The 19712-nt window shown below is 34.6% G+C and overlaps 1 protein-coding gene across 5 annotated transcripts in view; it reads right to left on the bottom strand.

Moving 5' to 3' along the window:
- LRBA (LPS responsive beige-like anchor protein) overlaps positions 1 to 19712 on the bottom strand; it is a 706265-nt gene that overhangs the window by 557716 nt on the left and 128837 nt on the right. For all 5 annotated transcript variants that reach the window (XM_070611607.1, XM_070611606.1, XM_070611608.1 and 2 more), the window contains exons 18-20: positions 2218 to 2310; positions 903 to 1011; positions 419 to 500 (exon numbers count right to left, since the gene is read on the bottom strand). In XM_070611607.1, coding sequence (XP_070467708.1) covers positions 419 to 500; positions 903 to 1011; positions 2218 to 2310 — 284 coding nt within the window. The remainder of the gene's footprint in view (positions 1 to 418; positions 501 to 902; positions 1012 to 2217; positions 2311 to 19712) is intronic.

The raw sequence follows: 19712 nt of genomic DNA, 5'->3' as shown, positions 1-19712 counted from the left end.
TTAGGCTTTTTACAGTGACTTTCTTCTTAGTAGAAAAAGGTACTTTTTAAAAGTCCAAAAAAGAGGGGTAGTGGGAGAAACGGGTGAAGGTGCTCAAAGGGTACAAACTTCCAGTTATAAGATGAATAATTTCTAGGGATGTAATATACAACATGGTTTCCACAGTTAACAATACTATACTGTATATCTGAAAACTGCTAAGAGAGCAGATCTTAACAGTTCTCACCACATAGACACAGAAAAAATTATAACTATGTCAAGTGATAGATGTGTTAACTAACCTTGTTGTGGTCATTATTTCACAATCTATACATACATCAAATCATTAAGTTGTACACTTTTATTTTTCACAATGTTACATGTCAATTACATCTCAATAAAGCTGGAAAAACAAACAAAAAGTATATAAAATACATACGAGGATTTTGTATCTTTACTGAAGAATCAGGATCTGGATGCTGTTTATGTATAACTTGAGTACAAATCTGTTCTATAAGAATCTACAGAAGTAAAACAATAGATTGTGTTAGCATAATCACTGTATTACCATCACTATTAATGAACTTTAAGTACAGCACTAATAAACATTAAATATACAGGTCAATATCGTCATGCTAAATATTTTCCGCTTTATATAAAATAAATAATTTCAACATATAACTCTATTTTTAGTTAATTATAAAACGAGACATTGAATAGTCAATACAATGGAGGAAATACTTAAACAGAGATGCTCACACTGTTTAATAATTCACAGGTTAATAGATTTATAAAGATGCAGCCACATCTCCTTTGTACATCAAATCTAAATGATCTTATTTTATCTAGAGACTATCAACCCAATTCTAAAGGCATTTTCATAGTAAGAAATTAGTAAGATTAAATTCTAACTACATTCCTACCTCAAACAGGACATTATACGTGGTCATTGTGATTAAATTTGTCTGAAGCATGAGTCTTTCAGCTAGCAATGAAAACAATCCATGTCCAAGCATGACTTCAGCTTTTCTTCTGCGATTACATAAAAAGAAATAATTAAATGCAGAGTTTTATTATTAACTATTTAGTATGCATGTTGGATGAAGGAGACAAAAATGTTTTACAAATTCCAACTCAGGAACTCTCCCAATTTTTTTCAACCTAGAACTTATAAGGCCACAAATCTTTAAGTAGAGAAATACAAACCGCAATATTAGCACATCTAAAGTTAAAAAAAAAAAAAAATATGAGACTGATTATGCCACAGCACAGCAAAAATCTCCACCAAAATCTTCAGAGCAATTATTTATTAATTAGTTGCTACTCTCCATCAGCACTGAGCTAAGCTCTACTATGAATAATCTAAAGCATAATAAGTAGTTAAGCAGAAAACCAATGTGGAGGAAAAGGTAGGAGAAATGTAAGAGATTAAGAAAATGAATACGGTGAAGATGAATATACCAAAATTAAACTTCCAAGCAAAAATTTAGAAACTGAAGGATCATAAACTTTAATTCTAACTCTAGGTTCATCAAATTTTTTCTGCAAATGGCTGAATAGCAAATATGTTAGGCTTTGCAGACATATGTTCTCTGTAGCAGCAATTCAATACTGCTGTTGTAACATGAAAACAGCCATAGATAATAAGGAAATAAACTGCTGTGGCTTTGCTCCAATATAACTTTATTTACAGGTAGCCAGCTGGATCCAACATAAAGAGCACAGTTTACTAACATTTTCCTACCACAAAAATTGTTAATTTTTATAATAAAACAATTCTGGTACAAGGAACGATATGTAGGATATAAACATCTACATTCAGCTAAGAAAAATACATGTGAGTTTCAGTTTTTAATTATATACATAGCAGAAAACACTATGTGACAAACACTCAGATTAATATGTCAGCTTTACAGTACAGATGAAGCAAATGATGATCAAGCCACCTAAAATGAAGTCTCAATGGTATCTAGAATTTATGCAATTTATACAAATGTATTCTCATAATGAACAAAAAATAAATGGAAAATTAAAATAATTTTCATATAAAACAAACATACCCCTGTTCCCACTTTATTTTTAATATACAGAAATGAGATTAAATTTATATGGCATTTTATGAATAAAAATAAAGAAAAGAAAGACTACAGGAATCACAGAATACAAACACTATTTCAGAGATTTATAAAATAAATAAGTAATATACAACAGCCCATTTTACATTTCATGCATACTCACTTTGGGGCCAGGTGTTTTAAAAAATAGCCCATTGCTTTGAGAGCTTGTACTCTTATTCCTTCGCTTGTTGATGCCATAAGTTTATACATAACACTGAATGAATTAAAATTAAAAAAGAATTACTCTGAGTATGTTTATCAAAAGTAATGATTTAAGATATACATATGTATATATATGTATTTTCACATGTATTTTCATACATTCATATGATTATAAATCTAATTTCAAGTAAGATCTGGGTGAATTTAATACACATTTCTGACATTTAAAAGCTTGCTTATCAACTATATGTTGTCTTCGAGAAACTCAGTTTAAATATAAAGACACACATAGATTAAATGAATGGAGAAAAATATGCCATGCCAACACTCATCTACAAAAACCAAGAGTAGCTACATTAGTTTTAGACAGAGCAGACTTCAAAGTAAGTTATCAGGGATAAAGAAGGGCTTTTACATAATGATGAAGGGGTCAATAAGCCAAGAAGACATAGCAGTCCTTAACGCGTATGCTCCTAACAACAAAGCCTAAAACTATGTGAGGCAAAAACCGAAAGAACTGCAAGGAGAAATAGATGAATCCACTATCATAGTTGGAAATTTCCACATTTCTCTCTAAGAAATGAACAGATCCATGGGGCTGGCCCCGTGGCCGAGTGGTTAAGTTCGCGCGCTCCGCTGCAGGCGGCCCAGTGTTTCGTTAGTTCGAATCCTGGGCGCGGACATGGCACTGCTCATCAGACCATGCTGAGGCGGCGTCCCACATGCCACAACTAGAAGAACCCACAACGAAGAATACACAACTATGTACCGGGGGGGCTTTGGGGAGAAAAACGAGGCAAAAAAATCAGTAAGGACATAGCTGAACTCATCAACACAATCAATCAACTAGATATAACTGACCTCTATAGACTACTTCATCCAACAACAGCAGAATACACATTTTTCTCAAGCTCACATGGAACAATCACCAGGTAGACCACATTCGGGGCCATAAAACACACCTAAACAAATGCAGACATTAGAAACTACGTAATGTTTGTTCTCAGACCACAATGGAATTAAACTAGAAATCAGTAACAGAAAAAGAGCTGCAGAATCTCAAAATACTTGGAGATTAAATAACAACTCTAAACATGTAGTTCAAAGAAGAAATCTCAAGAAAAATTAAAAGCACTTTCAACAAAAGAAAAATGAAAGGGGCCGGCCCCATGGCCGAGTGGTTAAGTTCACGCACTCCGCTTTGGCAGTCCAGGGTTTTGCCAGTTTGGATCCTGGGCACGGACAAGGCACCGCTCATCAAGCCATGCTGAGGCAGCAACCCACATGCCACAACTAGAAGGACCCACAACTAAAAATATACAACTATGTACTGTTGGGCTTTGAGGAGAAAAAGGAAAAATAAAATCTTTAAAAAAAGAAAACTGAAAACACAATTTATAAAAATCTGTGGGATGCAGTGAAAGCAGGCTTACAGAGAAATTTATAGCATTGAATGCATATGTTAGAAAAGAAGATCTAAAATCAATAATTTAAGTTTCCACCCTAGTAAATTAGAAAAAGAAGAGAAAATTCAATCCAAAGTAAGCAAGAGAAAAGAAACAAGTGTTAGAGTAAAAATCAATGAAATTGAAAAAAGGAAATCAATGGAGAAAAATAACAAAACCAAAACCTGGTTCTTTGAAAAAAGATCAATAAAATCAATGAGCTTCTAGCCAGGCTAACAAAGATAAAAGAGAGAAGACACACTTAACTAATATCAGAAATGAAACGGGATATCATTACAAATCCCATGGACATATAAAGGATAATAAAGGAATACTATGAATAATTCTATGCCAACAAATTCTAAACATAGATAAAATGGAACAATTCCTTAAAAGACACAATATCCAAAACTCATACAATAAAAAATAAATGATCTGAATAGGCTTATATCAACTAAAAATTTTGAACCAATAATTAATAACCTTTCAAAATGCAAAGTACCAAGCCCAGATGAGTTCACTGATTAATGCTATCAAGTATTTAAAGAAGATATTATACCAGTTCTCTGTAACCTCCTTCAGAATATAGAAGCAGAAAGAATACTTCTTAACTCATTCTATGAGACACCATTACCTTACACCAAAACCAGAAAAAGACATTAGAGGGAAACTACAGACCAATCTCTCTCACTAATAAAGATTTAAAAACCATCAACAAAATATTAGCAAATGAAATTCAAAAAAGTGTAAAAAGAACTATATACCATGACCAAGTGAGATTCATCCCAGGTATGGAAGGTTGGTTCAACACTTGAAATGCATTTAATATATATAATTCATCACATCAACAGATAAGAAAGAAAAATTACTGATCATATCAGTAGAAGCAGAAAAAGCATTTGACAAAATCAAACACCCATTCATATTAAAAACTCTAAATAAAATAAGAATAGAAGGAAACTTTCTCAAGTTGATGAGGACTACCTATAAAAAACCTACAGATAATATAATACTTCATGGGAAGAAATTTGAAACCTTCCCATTAAGATCAGGTACAAGGAAAGAATGTCCCCTGTCACCATTCCATCTCAACGTCACACTGGAAGTTCTTGCTAAAGCAAATAAATGGTATAGAGATTATGAAGAAACACAAAATTGTCTTTGTTCACAGATGACATGATGTTCTATCAAGAAAATCTAGAAGAACTGACCAAAAAGTCATGGAACTAATAAGTAATTATAGCAAGACTGCAGAATACAAAGTTAATACACAAAAGTCAACTGCTATCCTATATATCAACAATGAACAAGTGGAATATGAAATTTAAAACACAACAGCGGCCGGCTCTGTGGCCAAGTGGGTAAGTTCACACGCTCCACTTCAGCAGCCCAGGGTTTCACTGGTTCAGAGTCTGAGCGTGGACATGGCACCACTCATTAGGCCATGCTGAGGTGGTGTCCCACATGCTACAACTAGAAGGACCCACAACTAAAATATACACCTATGTGCTGGGGGGATTTGGGGAGAAAAAGCAGGAAAAAAAAAAAAGATTGGCAACAGTTGTTAGCTCATATGCCAAGCTTTAAAAAAATTAAAAATAAAAAAACACAATACCATTTACATTACCACCCAAAAAAATGAAACACTCATGTATATACCAACTAAAATACACACAAGATCTATACGAGAAAAACTACAAAACTGATGAACAAAATCAAAGAACTAAATAAATGGAGAGAAAATCCATGTTCATGGATAGGAAGACCCAGTATCTCAAGATCCCAGTCCTTCCCAACTTGACCTATAGATTCAATGTAATTGCAATCAAATCCCAGCAAGTTATTTTACAGATAACAGCAAACCATTCTAAAGTTTATATGAGGAGCAAAAGTCGAGAATAGTCAATAAAATATTCAAGGAGGAGAACAAAGTTGTAAGACTGATGCTATGTGACTTCAAGACTTACTATAAAGCTACAATCAAAGTAATCAAGACAGTGTAGTATTAATAAAAGAATAGACAAAGAGATCAATGGAACAGAAAAGAGAGCCTACAAAAAGACCCACATAAATATAGTCAACCAATCTTTGACAAAGGAGAAGCAAAGGCAATACAATGGACCAAAGATACTGTTTTCAACAAATGATCCTGGAACAACTGAACATCTACATGCGAATAAATGAATCTAGACACAGACCTCGCATCCCTCATAAAAATTAACTCAAAATGGACCTAAACATAAAATGCAAAACTATAAAACTCTTAGAAGACAACATGGGAGAAAATCTAATTGACCTTGGTTATGGTGATGTGTTTTTGGATACAACACCAAAGACACAATCCACAAAAGAAATAATTGATAAGTTGGACTTCATTAAAATTAAAAATTTCTGCTCTACAAAAGAAAATATCAAGAGAATTAGAAGACAAGACAGACTGTGAGAAAATACTTGCAAAAGACACATCTGAGAGCAGTGAAAAGACTCTGCATGATACCATAATGATGGATGCATACCACTATACATTTGTCCAAATCCACAGAATGCATAACATCAAGAAGGAACCACAGGGGCCGGCCCGGTGGCGCAGCGGTTAAGTGTGCACATTCTGCTTCTCGGTAGCCTGGGGTTCACCAGTTCGGATCCTGGGTGCAGACATGGCACCACTTGGCACGCCATGCTGTGGTAGGCGTCCCACATATAAAAAAAAGTAGAGGAAGATGGGCACAGATGTTAGCTCAGGGCCAGGCTTCCTCAGCAAAAAAGAGGAGGACTGGCAGTAGTTAGCTCAGGGCTAATCTTCCTCGGAAAAAAAAAAAAGAATGAACCATAATGTAAACTATGGACTTTGGGTGATTATGATGTATCAAGGTAAGTTCATCAACTGTATCACTGGGGATGTTGATAATGGAGGAGGCAATACATACGTAGCAGCAGAGGGTATATGAGAAATCTCTAAACCATCTCAATTTTCTTGTAAACATAAAATGGCTCTTAAAAAAATCTGCTTGTCTCACACTAGTTATTGTTCCTTTTAATGAAGACTAAGAAATGAGAACAAATTGGAATATTTAGGAACTACAGTGACTTTTCCATGCTATATGGCATAAAGCTAGCTTGGAGATATATTTCTTCTCTACTACAGGCTTACCAATACCCTGTGGAGGTTATCAACATCTTTTTTTAAGTCAATACATAGAAATTATCATTTAATGGTCACATATATTTAAATTTGTATATAATTCTCACCATGCAAAGCAAGGGAAGAGGGTAATGAATAATAACGACAACAGGTAATAAATGATAACCAAAACTAATTACAAAAGTAAAAAGATTTAAAGAACAAAGATACCTAAAAATAAATTTCACATTCAATTCTCAAAAGTTATATAGTAGTATAAATTAACTTTTTAAAAAACCTCTGAGGCCATTCAGCCATAGGCCACTGATTTGAGTAAAAGCAAAATTTGAGTATAATAAAAATTTGAGTTTTATAAACAAAGTTCAACTGATTCATTATAGCATTTCTTTCTTCACAAACACTTTGAAAAAAATTGGAAACTTTTATGACTGTTTTAAAATATTAACATTATCAAGTATCTTTCTAGATAAAAATTTTACTGTTTAATAACTATCTGGAAAAAAAAAGAATTATGAACAAAAAAAGAAGGATCCTCAGAAAAGGAAACAGATGTTTGTTTCCTCTTAAAATATGAATTAAAAGCATCTAATTTCATAACACATTGTAATCTCATAAAATGAGACATCTGAAACTAGTCATTTCTTAATTCAAATTGTATTAACAAAACTATAACAGTCTATCATTAGGCTAATACCAATATATTTATAAATTTCTTGCCTTCAATGATTTCAATTAAGTAAAATAAAAGTCATATTAATTGTTTATAAAAGAAATATTAACAGAAGTTTAACACTGGTTTAAAAACCGCAACACTCTAAAATATTTTAACATAGCAAAAATCTGTTTGCTATAGCTTAAATTAACAAATATCTTTGGTTAAAATCACAATGATTTCATCAAAAGATGAGCTCCAAATACAACTGTCTAATCACTTCCAAAAGTTTTATTAGGATTACTAACATGAAAGACAAAAACGACTTGAATTAGATCTATAAGCCTATTATTTATTCTACAACAACTTTTAAATGTTGAACCTTTCTCACTAAAGCAGAATCCAATTAGCTTATTTGATCTACTACACATAACCACTAAATTTTGTAAAACTTAAGCGAGTCTATTTGCTCAAAGTTTAGTCCCTATTTAATACAAAAAATATTCCTTATATAACAGGAGAAAAATCCCAGACTGCTTCAATGACATTTATATATTTTCCTAGTTATAAAAAAATTTATAAACACATGTACATTTCTCTATTGGAAACACAGAAAAGTATAAGGAAGATAAACTAGCACTGGTGATCTAGTGGTTAAGATCCAGCACTCTCACTGCTGCCACTCGGGTTTGTCCACCGGTCAGAAAACCACACCACCCTTCCATGAGTTAACATACTTTGGTGGCTGCATGTTGCTGTGATGCTGAAAGCCATGCCACCGATATTGCAAATACCAGCAGGGTCACCCATGGTGGAGAGGTTCCAGCAGAGCTGCCAGACTAAGAGAGACCTGGCCACCCACTGCCGAAAAAACTGGCCATGAAAACCCTATGAATAGCAGGAGAGCATTGTCTGATATAGTGGTGGAAGGTGAGAGGATGGCAGAAGAAGACAGGGCAGGGTTCCACTCTGATATACACAGGGTTGCTAGGAGTCAGAATTGACTTGACGGCGCTAACAACAAAAAATAAAAAAGATAATATGTGGTAACCCATAAGGAGTACTAATAAAATTGGGGAATATTTTCATGTAATCTATTGCACTCTGATTATACACATATAAAGAAATATGTATAGATATTCTATATATGTCTATCTTTTAAATTTGAATGTACTGTGGCATGTACACTATCACATTTTCAATGAAGGAAATAGTATTCAGGTAATAGAAAAACTAGAAAGAATAATTTCAATAGTTACAGATTATTTCAATCTGTTTACAGATATTAGAAGATACAATAAAAGCTCATTAACCTAGACGCCAAAAATTAAAAATTTAGAACTTAAAATCTAAGCAGGGCATATGATGTAACTGACACTGAATCAGAAAACACAGTCAATTCTAATGAAGATAAGTGCTCCAAGATATCTAAGATAATATTTAAATGATGTGATGGTAGAGATTAATTCATGTTTAACAAATAAATGTAGAAATTTCTGTCATCTGATGGAAATTAAATTGCCACTTATAATTTGGAAATGCTACTTTTGCAGTCTGGCATTCCTTTATTTCGTACCAACAAAGACTACCCTTTCTCCAATTTTCTCCAGTTTTTTCAGTTTGAACCTATGTTATACACCGTTTGACTTTCAGTTAATAAGAAAGCGTCACTAAATCCACCTCTGCTCTTTTCATGTTGGCCTTTAAAAATTATGGTACTATATATATTAGATATCAATGTATCCAAAAACAGACAATGAAATTATGTAGCAATACTCCATATGGATTTCCTCTCTCTCTTTAAATCATATAAAAAAAAAGGAAAGAAAAAGAAAAAGAGCCACAAGTTAGAAAATTTCATACTGAATTTTTGGACCCAAGGTCTATTTCCACAGAATTCCAATGAGATTAAAGGAACTACTCATCATTTCCAAGTTATTTTTAACCTATATAACTAATATAAATATTTAATAAATCTCTTTATCTCGTGTTTAAAAGTAACTGAACCACATATATTTTAGATGAGACTAATCACATTTCCATATATTAGTCTAAGTTACAGACTTTTCATTTGTTTACAAGTAACAAATAAAAGACTGAAAAAGTACCAAAATTTAAAACATACTACCAAAACAAATTAGGGGGAATGACTTCTACTAATGCCAACAGGGCAGTCAACATCTTCCCTCGAAAAAAAGAAAGAAAAAACACTAAACAAAACTTTCACATGGAGGGGGTCGACCTGGTGGTATAGTGGTTAAGTTCGTGAACTCAGCTTCGGTGACCAGGGGTTACAGGTTCAGATCCCAGGCAGAGACCTAGCACCACTCTTCAAGCCAGGCTGTGGCAGCATCCCATATACAAAATAGAGGAAGACTGACACAGATATTAGCTCAGCAACAATCTTCCTCAAGCAAAAAGAGGAAGATTGGCAGCAGACGTTAGCTCAGGGCTGATCTTCCTCACAAAAAAAAAAAAAAAAAGTTAAAAAAATTTTTCACATGGAACCATTAGCAAAGTGGAAATCAACCAGAGAAAGAACAAATTGAGAAGCATTTATGCTTGAGAAACTGATACAGATTGAGGTAAGAAAACCAAGAGGCAGTGACCTTGTTGATGGGGCTAACTCCTAAACCACTACCTCAGTTTAGTTGGTGAGAAATATAGTTTTACCAGCGTAGGGCTCACAGCAAAATGCAACAGTGTTACATTCAGAGGGGCAGACTTGATTCAGGGTAAGGAATGAAAATCGGAGTTTTCCAGGTGAAAGCGGCAGACTGGGTTACAAACAAAAGGGGAAAATTTGCAGCCTTGCTCAATCAATGTTTCAGCAGTCAAAATTAACAGTTAACAGCAGACCAGAAAGAAATTTAACAGGCAGATGCTAAAAGTGAGAGTCATAGAAGGACTGAGATTAAGTTCTCCACAAATACCCAGCTGACTGGGAAGGTACATATGTATAGGAGAGACATGAGCAGCTGACTGAAAAGAGAAAGCCAAGGGAGACTAGAGAAGTAGACATAACTTCAAATGCAATTCCTAAACACACACAGATCATGAGAGAGTGTGGACCTTATGGGCCTAAGGTATTTAATCACACTTCTACCTAAATCATTGGTTGGCATCTAAGACATGTAGAAACACAGGCAACCCTAAGACTCCTGGGAAGGAAGGAAGGAATGAAGAAACAAAGGGAGGGAGGGAGTGCGGGTGAAAGAAAAAGAAAGAATATAATAAAAAATAATGAGCAGAGAAACCAGAAGCTGCACACTACGGAGAAGACAAAACATGGAGATTGGAGAAGGCAAATTACTAAAACAAACAAAAAAACAAAAAACCAATAACACATGGAAAAACAAAACACAGTCCAGAGTTGCTATAAAATTTATCCAAAATGCTCAGTTTTCAACCAAAATTACTACACATGCAAAGGAACAAAAAAAATGTGACTCAATCAGGAAAAAAGCAGTCAATCAAAAATGACTCAGAAGGCCCAAATGTTTAGATTTTACAAAGACTTCAAAAGATATGTAATAAATATGTTCTACAAATTTAAAAAGGTCATGTTTAAAAAATTAAAAGAAAACAGATTAACAATGAGTTAGCGATTAGGAAATTTCAATAGAGACAAACTATAGAACAGCACCAAATGGAAATTCTAGAGTTGAAAAGTACATTAAGCAAAATCAAAAATTCACAAGAGGTGCTTAACAGCAGATTCAGATGGCAAAAGAAAGAATCTGTGACCTTCAAGAGAGATTAATAGAAATTATCCCATCTGAAGAACAGAGAAAATAAAGATGAAAGAAAAATTAACAAACCTTTAGAAACCTGTGAGACAATGTAGTACACACATACCTCATTTATTGCACTTAGCAGATATTGCATTTTTCACAAATTAAGTTTGTGGCAAGACTGCATCAAGCAAGTCTGTCGACGCCATTTTTCCCCATAGCATTTGCTCACTTCATGCCTCCCTGTCACATTTTGATAATTCTCATAATATTTCAAACTTTTTCATTATTATTATATTTGTTATAGTGATCCGTGATCAGTGATCTTTGATCTTACTACTATAACCATTTTGGGGCCACAAACTGTGACCATAAAAGATGGTGAACTTAACCAATGAATGTTATATGTGTTCTGACTGATGCACCAGTTGGCTGTTCCCCCATCTCTCTCTCTCCCTCTTCTCGGGCCTTCCTATTCCTTGAGATAAAACAATATTGATTAGGCCAATTAACAACCCAACAATGGCCTCTAGGTGTTTAAGTGAAAGGAAGAGTCTCAAATCTCTCACTTTAAATCAAAAGCTGGAAATGATTAAGCTTAGTGAAGTAGGCATGTTGAAAGCCAAGAGAGGCTGAAAGCTAGGCCTCTTGCACCAGTTAGCCAAGTTGTGAATGCAAAGGAAAAGTACTTAAAGGAAATTAAAAATGCTACTCCAGTGAACACAGGAATGATAAGAAAGCATAAAGCCTAATCCTGATACGGAGAAAGTTTTAGTGGTCTGGATAGAAGATCAAATCAGCCACAACATTCCCTTAAGGCAAAGCCAAATCAAGAGCAAGGCTCTAACTCTCTTCTATCCTGTGAAGGCTGAGAGAGGGTAGGAAGCTGCAGAAGAAAAGTTTAAAGCTACCAGAGGTTGGTTCATGAATTTTAAGGAAAGAAACCATCTCTATAACATAGAAGTGTAAGGTGGAGCAGCAAGTGCTGATGTAGAAGCTGCAGCAAGTTATCCAGAAGATTTAGCTAAGATAATTAATGAAGGTGGCGACATTAAACAATAGATTTTCAATATAGATGGAACATCCTTATATTGGAAGAAGATGCCATCTAGGACTTTCATCACTAGAGAAGAGAAGTCAATGCCTGGCTTCAAAGCTTCAAAAGACAGGCTGACTCTTTTGTTAGGGGCTCAAGCGGCCTGTAACTTTAAGTTGAAGACAGCGTTCACTTACCATTCTGAAAACCCTAGGCCCTGAAGAATTATGCTAAATCTACTCTGCCTGTGCTCTATAAATGGAACAACAAAGCCTGGATGACAACACATCTGTTTACAACATGGTTTACTGAATATTTTAAGCCCACTGCTGAGACCTACTGCTTAGAAAAAACACTTCTTTCAAAATATTATTGTTCATTGACAATGCACCTGGTCACCCAAGAGCTCTGATGGAGATGTACAATGAGATGAATGTTGTTTTCATGCCTGCTAATACAACATCCATTCTTCAGCCCGTGAATCAATGAGTAATTTCAACTTTTGAGTCTTATTCAAGAAACACAATTCACAAGGCTATAGCTGCCACAGATAGGGAATCCTCTGATGGATCTAGGCAAAGTAAATTGAAAACCTTCTGGAAAGGATTCAACATTCTCGATTCCATTACAAACATTCATGATTCACGAGAAGAAGTCAAAATATCAAGAGTAACAGGACTTTGGAAGAAGTTGCTTCCAATCCTCATGGATGACTTTGACAAGTTCAAGACTTCAGTGGAGGAAGTAACTAAAGCTGTGGTAGAAATAGCAAGAGAACTAGAATTAGAAGTGGAGCCTGAAGAGGTGACTGAATTGCTGCAATGAGAGTTGCTTCTAATGGATGAGCAAAGAAATTGGTTTCTTGATATGGAATCTATTCCTGGTGAAGATGCTGTGAAGACTGTTGAAATGACAACAAAGTATTTAGAATATTATATAAACTTAGTCAATAAAGCAGCAGCAGCAGTGTTACAGAGGATTGACTCCAATATTGAAGGAAGTTCTACTGTGGATAAAACGCTATCAAACAGCATCAAATGCTACAGAGAAGTAGTTCACAAAAGGAAGAGTCAATAAATGTGGCAAATTTCACTGTAGTCTTATTTTAAAAAGTTGCCACAGCCACCCCAGCCTTTAGCACCACCACCCTGATCAGTCAGCAGCCATCAACATCAAGGCAAGAGCCTCCACCAGCAAAAATATAACTCAGTGAAGGCTCACATGATGGTTAGCATTTTTTGACAATAAAGTATTTTTTTAATTAAGGTATGTATATTGCCTTTTTTAGATATAATGCTATTGCACACTTAAAAGACTACAGTATTGTGTAAACATAATTTTTTGTTTGTTTGTTTTTACTTGCTTTTTCTCCCCAAGACCTCCCAGCACATAGTTGTATATTTTAGTTGTGGGTCCATCTAGTTGTGGCATGTGGGATGCCGCCTCATCAACATGTCCTGATGAGTGGTGCCACATCCACGCCCAGGATCTGAACTGGTGAAACCCTGGGCCACCGAAGCGGAGTGCACGAACTTAACCACTCGGCCACAGGGTCGGTCCCCTAAACATAAGTTTTATATGTACTGGGAAGCCAAAAAATTTGTGTGACTTGCTTTATTGCAATGTTTGCTTTATTGCGGTGGTATGGAACTGAACCTGCAATATTTCCGAGGCATGCTTGTACATAGGTAAAATACAAGTGCTAAAAAAAAGAAGAATGGGTTAGGAAAAAAATATCTAAAGAAATTATGTGAAAAAACTTCCAAAATTTGATGAAAAAACATTAACATGCATATCCAAGAACTTACTAAACCACAAAAGATTAAAAACAAAGAGAATCACAACTAAATAAAACATAGTCAAAATCTAAACACAAAGTAAAAAACTCAAAAGCAAGAGAAAATTAACTCAAGACATACAGAAGAACAACAATATAATACATGGCTGACATCTCATCACAAATAGTAGAGACCAAAAGTCAATGGAACCACAGTCAAAGTGCTAACAGAAAGAAAACTATTCATTAAGATTTTATATTCAGCATAATTATTGCCCAAAAATAAAAGCAAATAAAAATATTCCCAGATAACCAGCCTGAGAAAATTGATTGCTAGCAGACATGTCTTGCAAGAAATAATAAAGTCCACCAAGATGAAAAGAAATACAATAATATTATAAAACCATTAAATAGAAAATAATTTTTAAAAAAGAAAACTACAAAATCAATGGGTGGGGCCAGCCCAGTGGTGTAGTGGTTAAGTTTGCACGCTCTGCTTTGGCAGCCCGGGGTTCGCAATTTGGATCCCAGGTACAGACCTACACACCACTCATCAAGCCATACTGTGGCAGCATCCCACGTACAAAACAGAGGAAGACTGCCAAGATGTTAGCTGAGGGACAATCTTCCTCAAGCAAAAAGAGGAACAATGGCAACAGATGTTAGCTCAGGGACAATCTTCTTCACCAAAAAAGTCAACAGGGTTACTGGTCCAACCAAGATAGAGTAAGCCTAATATAGCCTCTCTGTCTTGAGTATTAGAAGTAACTATGGAAAAGAATACAAAAAGCAATTTCCTAAGTACTCTGAAGACTAAACAAAATGAGATGCATCAGTGTAGGTGAGTTAAAACTTGGAGAAATACCCATCGTGGAGGTAAGAGTCTCAATTTCTACTTTTCCCTCGTAAATCTGACCTAAGAGTGGACCCCCTGGTCTCAGAGTTGGATGTCAGAAGCTCAGGTGCATAATATTCAAAGAAAAATTATCCTCTAGTTAGAGGAACTAAGAAAATGGGTCTCCATAGGATAGATAGGGTAGGGCAAGTCCTGAATAGGAGCAAATGGGAAAGAAGGAATCCTGAAAAATCTGCATAAAAACCCACAAAAGCCCTAAACTGACCCAAGATACGCACATGTGTAGGGCATACCCAGACCAGAATAGCAAAGTCTTTCTAAATTGAAAGAAGATTTGAATTATCACTGGATTCTCAGCCTAATCCCCAAGTGGTACATGTGCAAGAAAGACCCAAAGCAGGACAACAGATTTTTTAAATGAAGTGACACTGGAACCACCACCCACAGAGGACAGGTATAACTTAAAGTCTGACCCTTTCTGCTAAAAAAAATTTTAAAAACAAAATTAACACTTGTCAGAAGATTATAACAAGACACAGAGTTTATAAAAGATAACACTTACAACGTCCAGGACACAGTAAAAAAATTACTCAACATACAAAGAACCAAAAAATGTGACCCTTTCTCATAGGAAAAGACAATGAACAGATGCTGATGAGATGGGCAAATTTCTGAAATTATCATACAAAGCTTTTAAAAGAGGTATTATAACTACACTCCAGAAGGTAAAGATAAACACAGTTAAATGGTTCCGAAAATAGAGCTCTCATCAAAAAAAAAGCAAAAGTATAAAAATTAACCATATTGAAATTATACATTTGAAATCTTCAATAACTGAAATAAAATATTCATGAGACAGGCTCAATATCAAAACAGAAAAAGGCAAAGAAAAAGTTCATAGATGTGAATATCAGGTTTATCAAACGTATCAAGTTTCTATATCAACAGAAAGCATCAAATGTGAAGAACAAAGAGAAAAAAGATTGAAATAAACTAAAAAGAGATTTAAGGAGATGTGCATCAAAAGTTCTAATGTTCACGGCACTAGAAACACAACATGAAAAGAGAAAGATATAACTGAAACAAAAAAAAAATCTCAAAATAAGGGCTTAAAACTTCCCAAATTTGGTGATAAGAACAAAGAAAACCATAATGAAATTGCACGGGGTGGGGGAAGGGAGCTAAAGAACATGTCTTGCAAGCAAGTACAAAAGTCTAGTACATTATATTTAGCAAAGAAAGATTTCAATTACCTTAGATTTCTCATTAGAAACCATAGATGCCTGAAGACAGTGGGAAAATATTTTAAAGTACTTAAAAAAGAACTAGAAACACAGATTCTACATGCAGCAAAAATATCCTTAGGTGATGAAGGCCAAATAAGAACATTTTCAGAGGAAAAACTAAGAAATTACATTTCCAGCAAAACTGCTCAACAAGAGGTACAGCCCCAGTGGCCTAGTGGTTACGTTCAGCACACTCCACTTCAGCAGCCTGGGTTCAGTTCCCAAGTACAGACCGACAACACCCATCTATCATTGGCCATCCTGTAGTGGTGGCTCACATATGAAAAAAGAGGAAGACTGACAACAGATATTAGCTCAGAGTGAAACTTCCTCAGCAAAAACAAAAACAAAAACAAAAATAAAAAACCCAAAAAACTGCTCCACAACAAATGCTAATTGAGTTCTTAAGGAATGAAGGAAAAGCAAAAAAATTATAACTCTCTGGATAAATATAAAAGTTTGTTCTCTTAAATTCTTTAAACTACATAAAACAAGTGAAACTAAAAATTATAACATTGTCTAGAGAGGCTTACAATACATTAGATGTAATAAGGAACAACAGTGGAAGTTAAAGGGATCAATATAGTTGCAGTGGCTCTATATTTTACTCAAAAAAGTAAAACATGAACTCTAAATGGACTGTGAAATCTCTAGAGAAACCACTAAAAAAATTACAGAGACAGATCCAAAACCAATAGATTAATTTTAAAAGAATACTAAAAGAATTCAATTACAAAGAACACAGGAGAGGGAAACAGAAAAAAATTACACTTGGACAAATAAATAAAATGCTAGATGAAAATAAAGCCATATCAATAATTACATTAAAAGTAAACAGATTGTGTTTAGACTTAAACACAACGAAAAGACTGAGTTTCTCAGAGTACATTTAAAAAAATAAAACATACAACTATACTTGTGTATTACTCATGATTATCCACAGAAGGAAAACCAACAGGATGTGTATACATAGAGAGAGATTCATTTTAAGGAACTGGCTCATGCAATTGTGGAGGCTTACTAAATCCAAAATCTACAGGGCAGACAAGTACTCTGGACATTGAGGAAAAAGCTCTAGTTCAAGCCCAAAGGCATTCTGTTGGCAGAATTCCCTTTTCTTGGGGAAGAGGTAAGTCTCTGCTCTATTAAGGGCTCCAACTGATTTAATGAGGCCCATCCACATAGTTGACAGTAACTTGATTTACTCAAAGTCCACCAATTTAAATAACGATCTCATCCAAAATATACCTTTATAAAAATATCCAGAATAATGTTTGACCAAATATCAAGGCACTGTGACCCTGCCAAGCTGACACAAAATTAGCCATCACATTTGTGTCAACAAGAAATTCAATTAAATACAAAGATATAGATAAATTAATAAAAGGATGGGAAAAAAGATATACCATGCAAACCCAAAGCAAAAGAAAGCTGGATTAGCTATATACATATCAAACTAGGTAGATTTCAGATCCAGAGATATTTCCAGGAATAAAAAAGGAAATAACAATTATAAAAGCACCAATTTCCCAGAAAGACATAAAAATCTTAAAGATGGACTTAATATCAGACTTAAAATACATGAAGTAAAAAATGATAAAACTGCAAAGAAAGAAAAATAGGAGAAACACAATTATAGTTAGAGATTTCAACAATCATATCTCAATAAATGATAGAACATGTAGAGAAGCCTCAATAACGACAGATGATTTGAAGAACATTATCAACCAACTGAGCCTGATTGACATTTACAGAACACTCCATCCAACAACATCAGAATACACATACTTTTCCACTGTGCATGGAACATTTACTGAGATATACCATATTCTGGACCATAAAGTAAGTCTCAATAAATCTAAAAATATTCAGGTCACACAAAGATGCTCACAGACTACAACAGAAATAAATTAAAATTCAAATATAAAAACATCTCTGAAACACACTTCTAAACAAAACATGGATAAAACAAGAATTGAGAGGAAAAATAAAAGTATTTTGAACTGAGTAAAAATGAGAGGAAACTAAAAGTGCTTTAGGAAGAAATTTATAGCACTAAACATGCCTACATTCAAAAACAAGAAAGATCTCAAAACAGTAACAATCAATAAATCTGATCAACCTCTAGCCAGACTGATCAGGAAAAAAAGAAAGAAGAAAAATTATTAATATGAGCAATGAGAGAGATGACATCACTACAGGCTCTTCAGATATTTAAATGAAATTAAGGGAACAACTTTATATCAATAAATTTAACAGTTTAGACAAAATAGACAATTTCTTGATAGATACAAACTTAATAAGGCTCATCAAAGAAACAGATAACCTAAACAGCCCTACATCTATTAAAGAAATTGAATTTGTACCTAAAAATACCCCTAGAAAGAAAATTTCACACCTAGATAAGTGCACCAGTAACTTTTAGCAATCATTTAAAAAATTAATAATAATAATTCTATACAAACTCTTCAAGAAAATTGAACAGTAGCAAATACTTCCAAATCATTCTATGAGGCCAGCATTTACTCTGACATTTTAATCAGCAGACTTTGAGTAAAGCAGATTATCCTCCATAATGTGGGTGGGCTTCATCCAATCAGTTGAAGGACTTAATAGAAAAAAGACTGACTTCCCTAGAGCAACAGGGACTCCAGCTAGCAGACTATCTTTAGACTCAAACTGTAACATCAACTCTTACCTGGGTCTCCAGGCTGTCAGCCTACCCTGCAAATTTTGGACTTGTCAGCCTCCACAATCACATGAGCCAATTCCTTAAAATAAATCTCAGTATCTCTCCAACTGTTTCTCTTTCATACACACATACACACACACACACACACACACAACCTTTTGGTTTTGTTTCTCTGAAAAATTCTGAAAATACACTCCTTAAGTATAATATATAAAGTCATCTTCTATCTTATACAGAACAAGTATTGGAAGGTACCAAATAAAGGATTTGTAACAGAGAAATGATGGGGAAAATTTATTATAACTAGATCATTAAATTAGTTACTGTAGCTGATCATCCAGCAAAGTAGTTGTTAACTTTTGTGGCCCAAAAACATTTTCATTAAATGCAAGAATTAAAAGTATTCTGTTCCATTACTAATCATTGTTACGGACGAACTGTGTAAACCCCCAATTCGTATGTTAAAACCCTAACCCCCAATGTGGCTGTATTTGGAGATGGGGCCTATAAGGAAGTAATTAAGATTAAACGAGGTTGTAGAGTTGGGTCCCTGATTCAAGAAGATTAGTGTCCTTATAAAAAGAGACCAGAGAACTTGCACTTTCTCTCTCTCTTTCTGTCTGTGCACATGGAAAGAAGAGGTCACACGAACACACAGCAAGAAGATAGCTGTCTGCAACCCAAACGAAGGGCCCTCATCAGACACCAATACTGCTGGCACTTGATCTTGGACTGCCAGCCTCCAGAATCGTGAGAAAATAAATTCATTGTTTAAGCCATCCAGTCTAAGGTATTTTGTTATGGCAGCCTGAGTAGGCTAATACGATGATGATT

The sequence above is a fragment of the Equus przewalskii genome, chromosome 2, assembly GCF_037783145.1.
Source record: "Equus przewalskii isolate Varuska chromosome 2, EquPr2, whole genome shotgun sequence".
In the NCBI taxonomy this organism is placed as follows: domain Eukaryota; kingdom Metazoa; phylum Chordata; class Mammalia; order Perissodactyla; family Equidae; genus Equus; species Equus przewalskii.
Note: the sequence above shows the minus strand (reverse complement) of the source record. Positions and strands in the feature narration are given on the sequence as shown.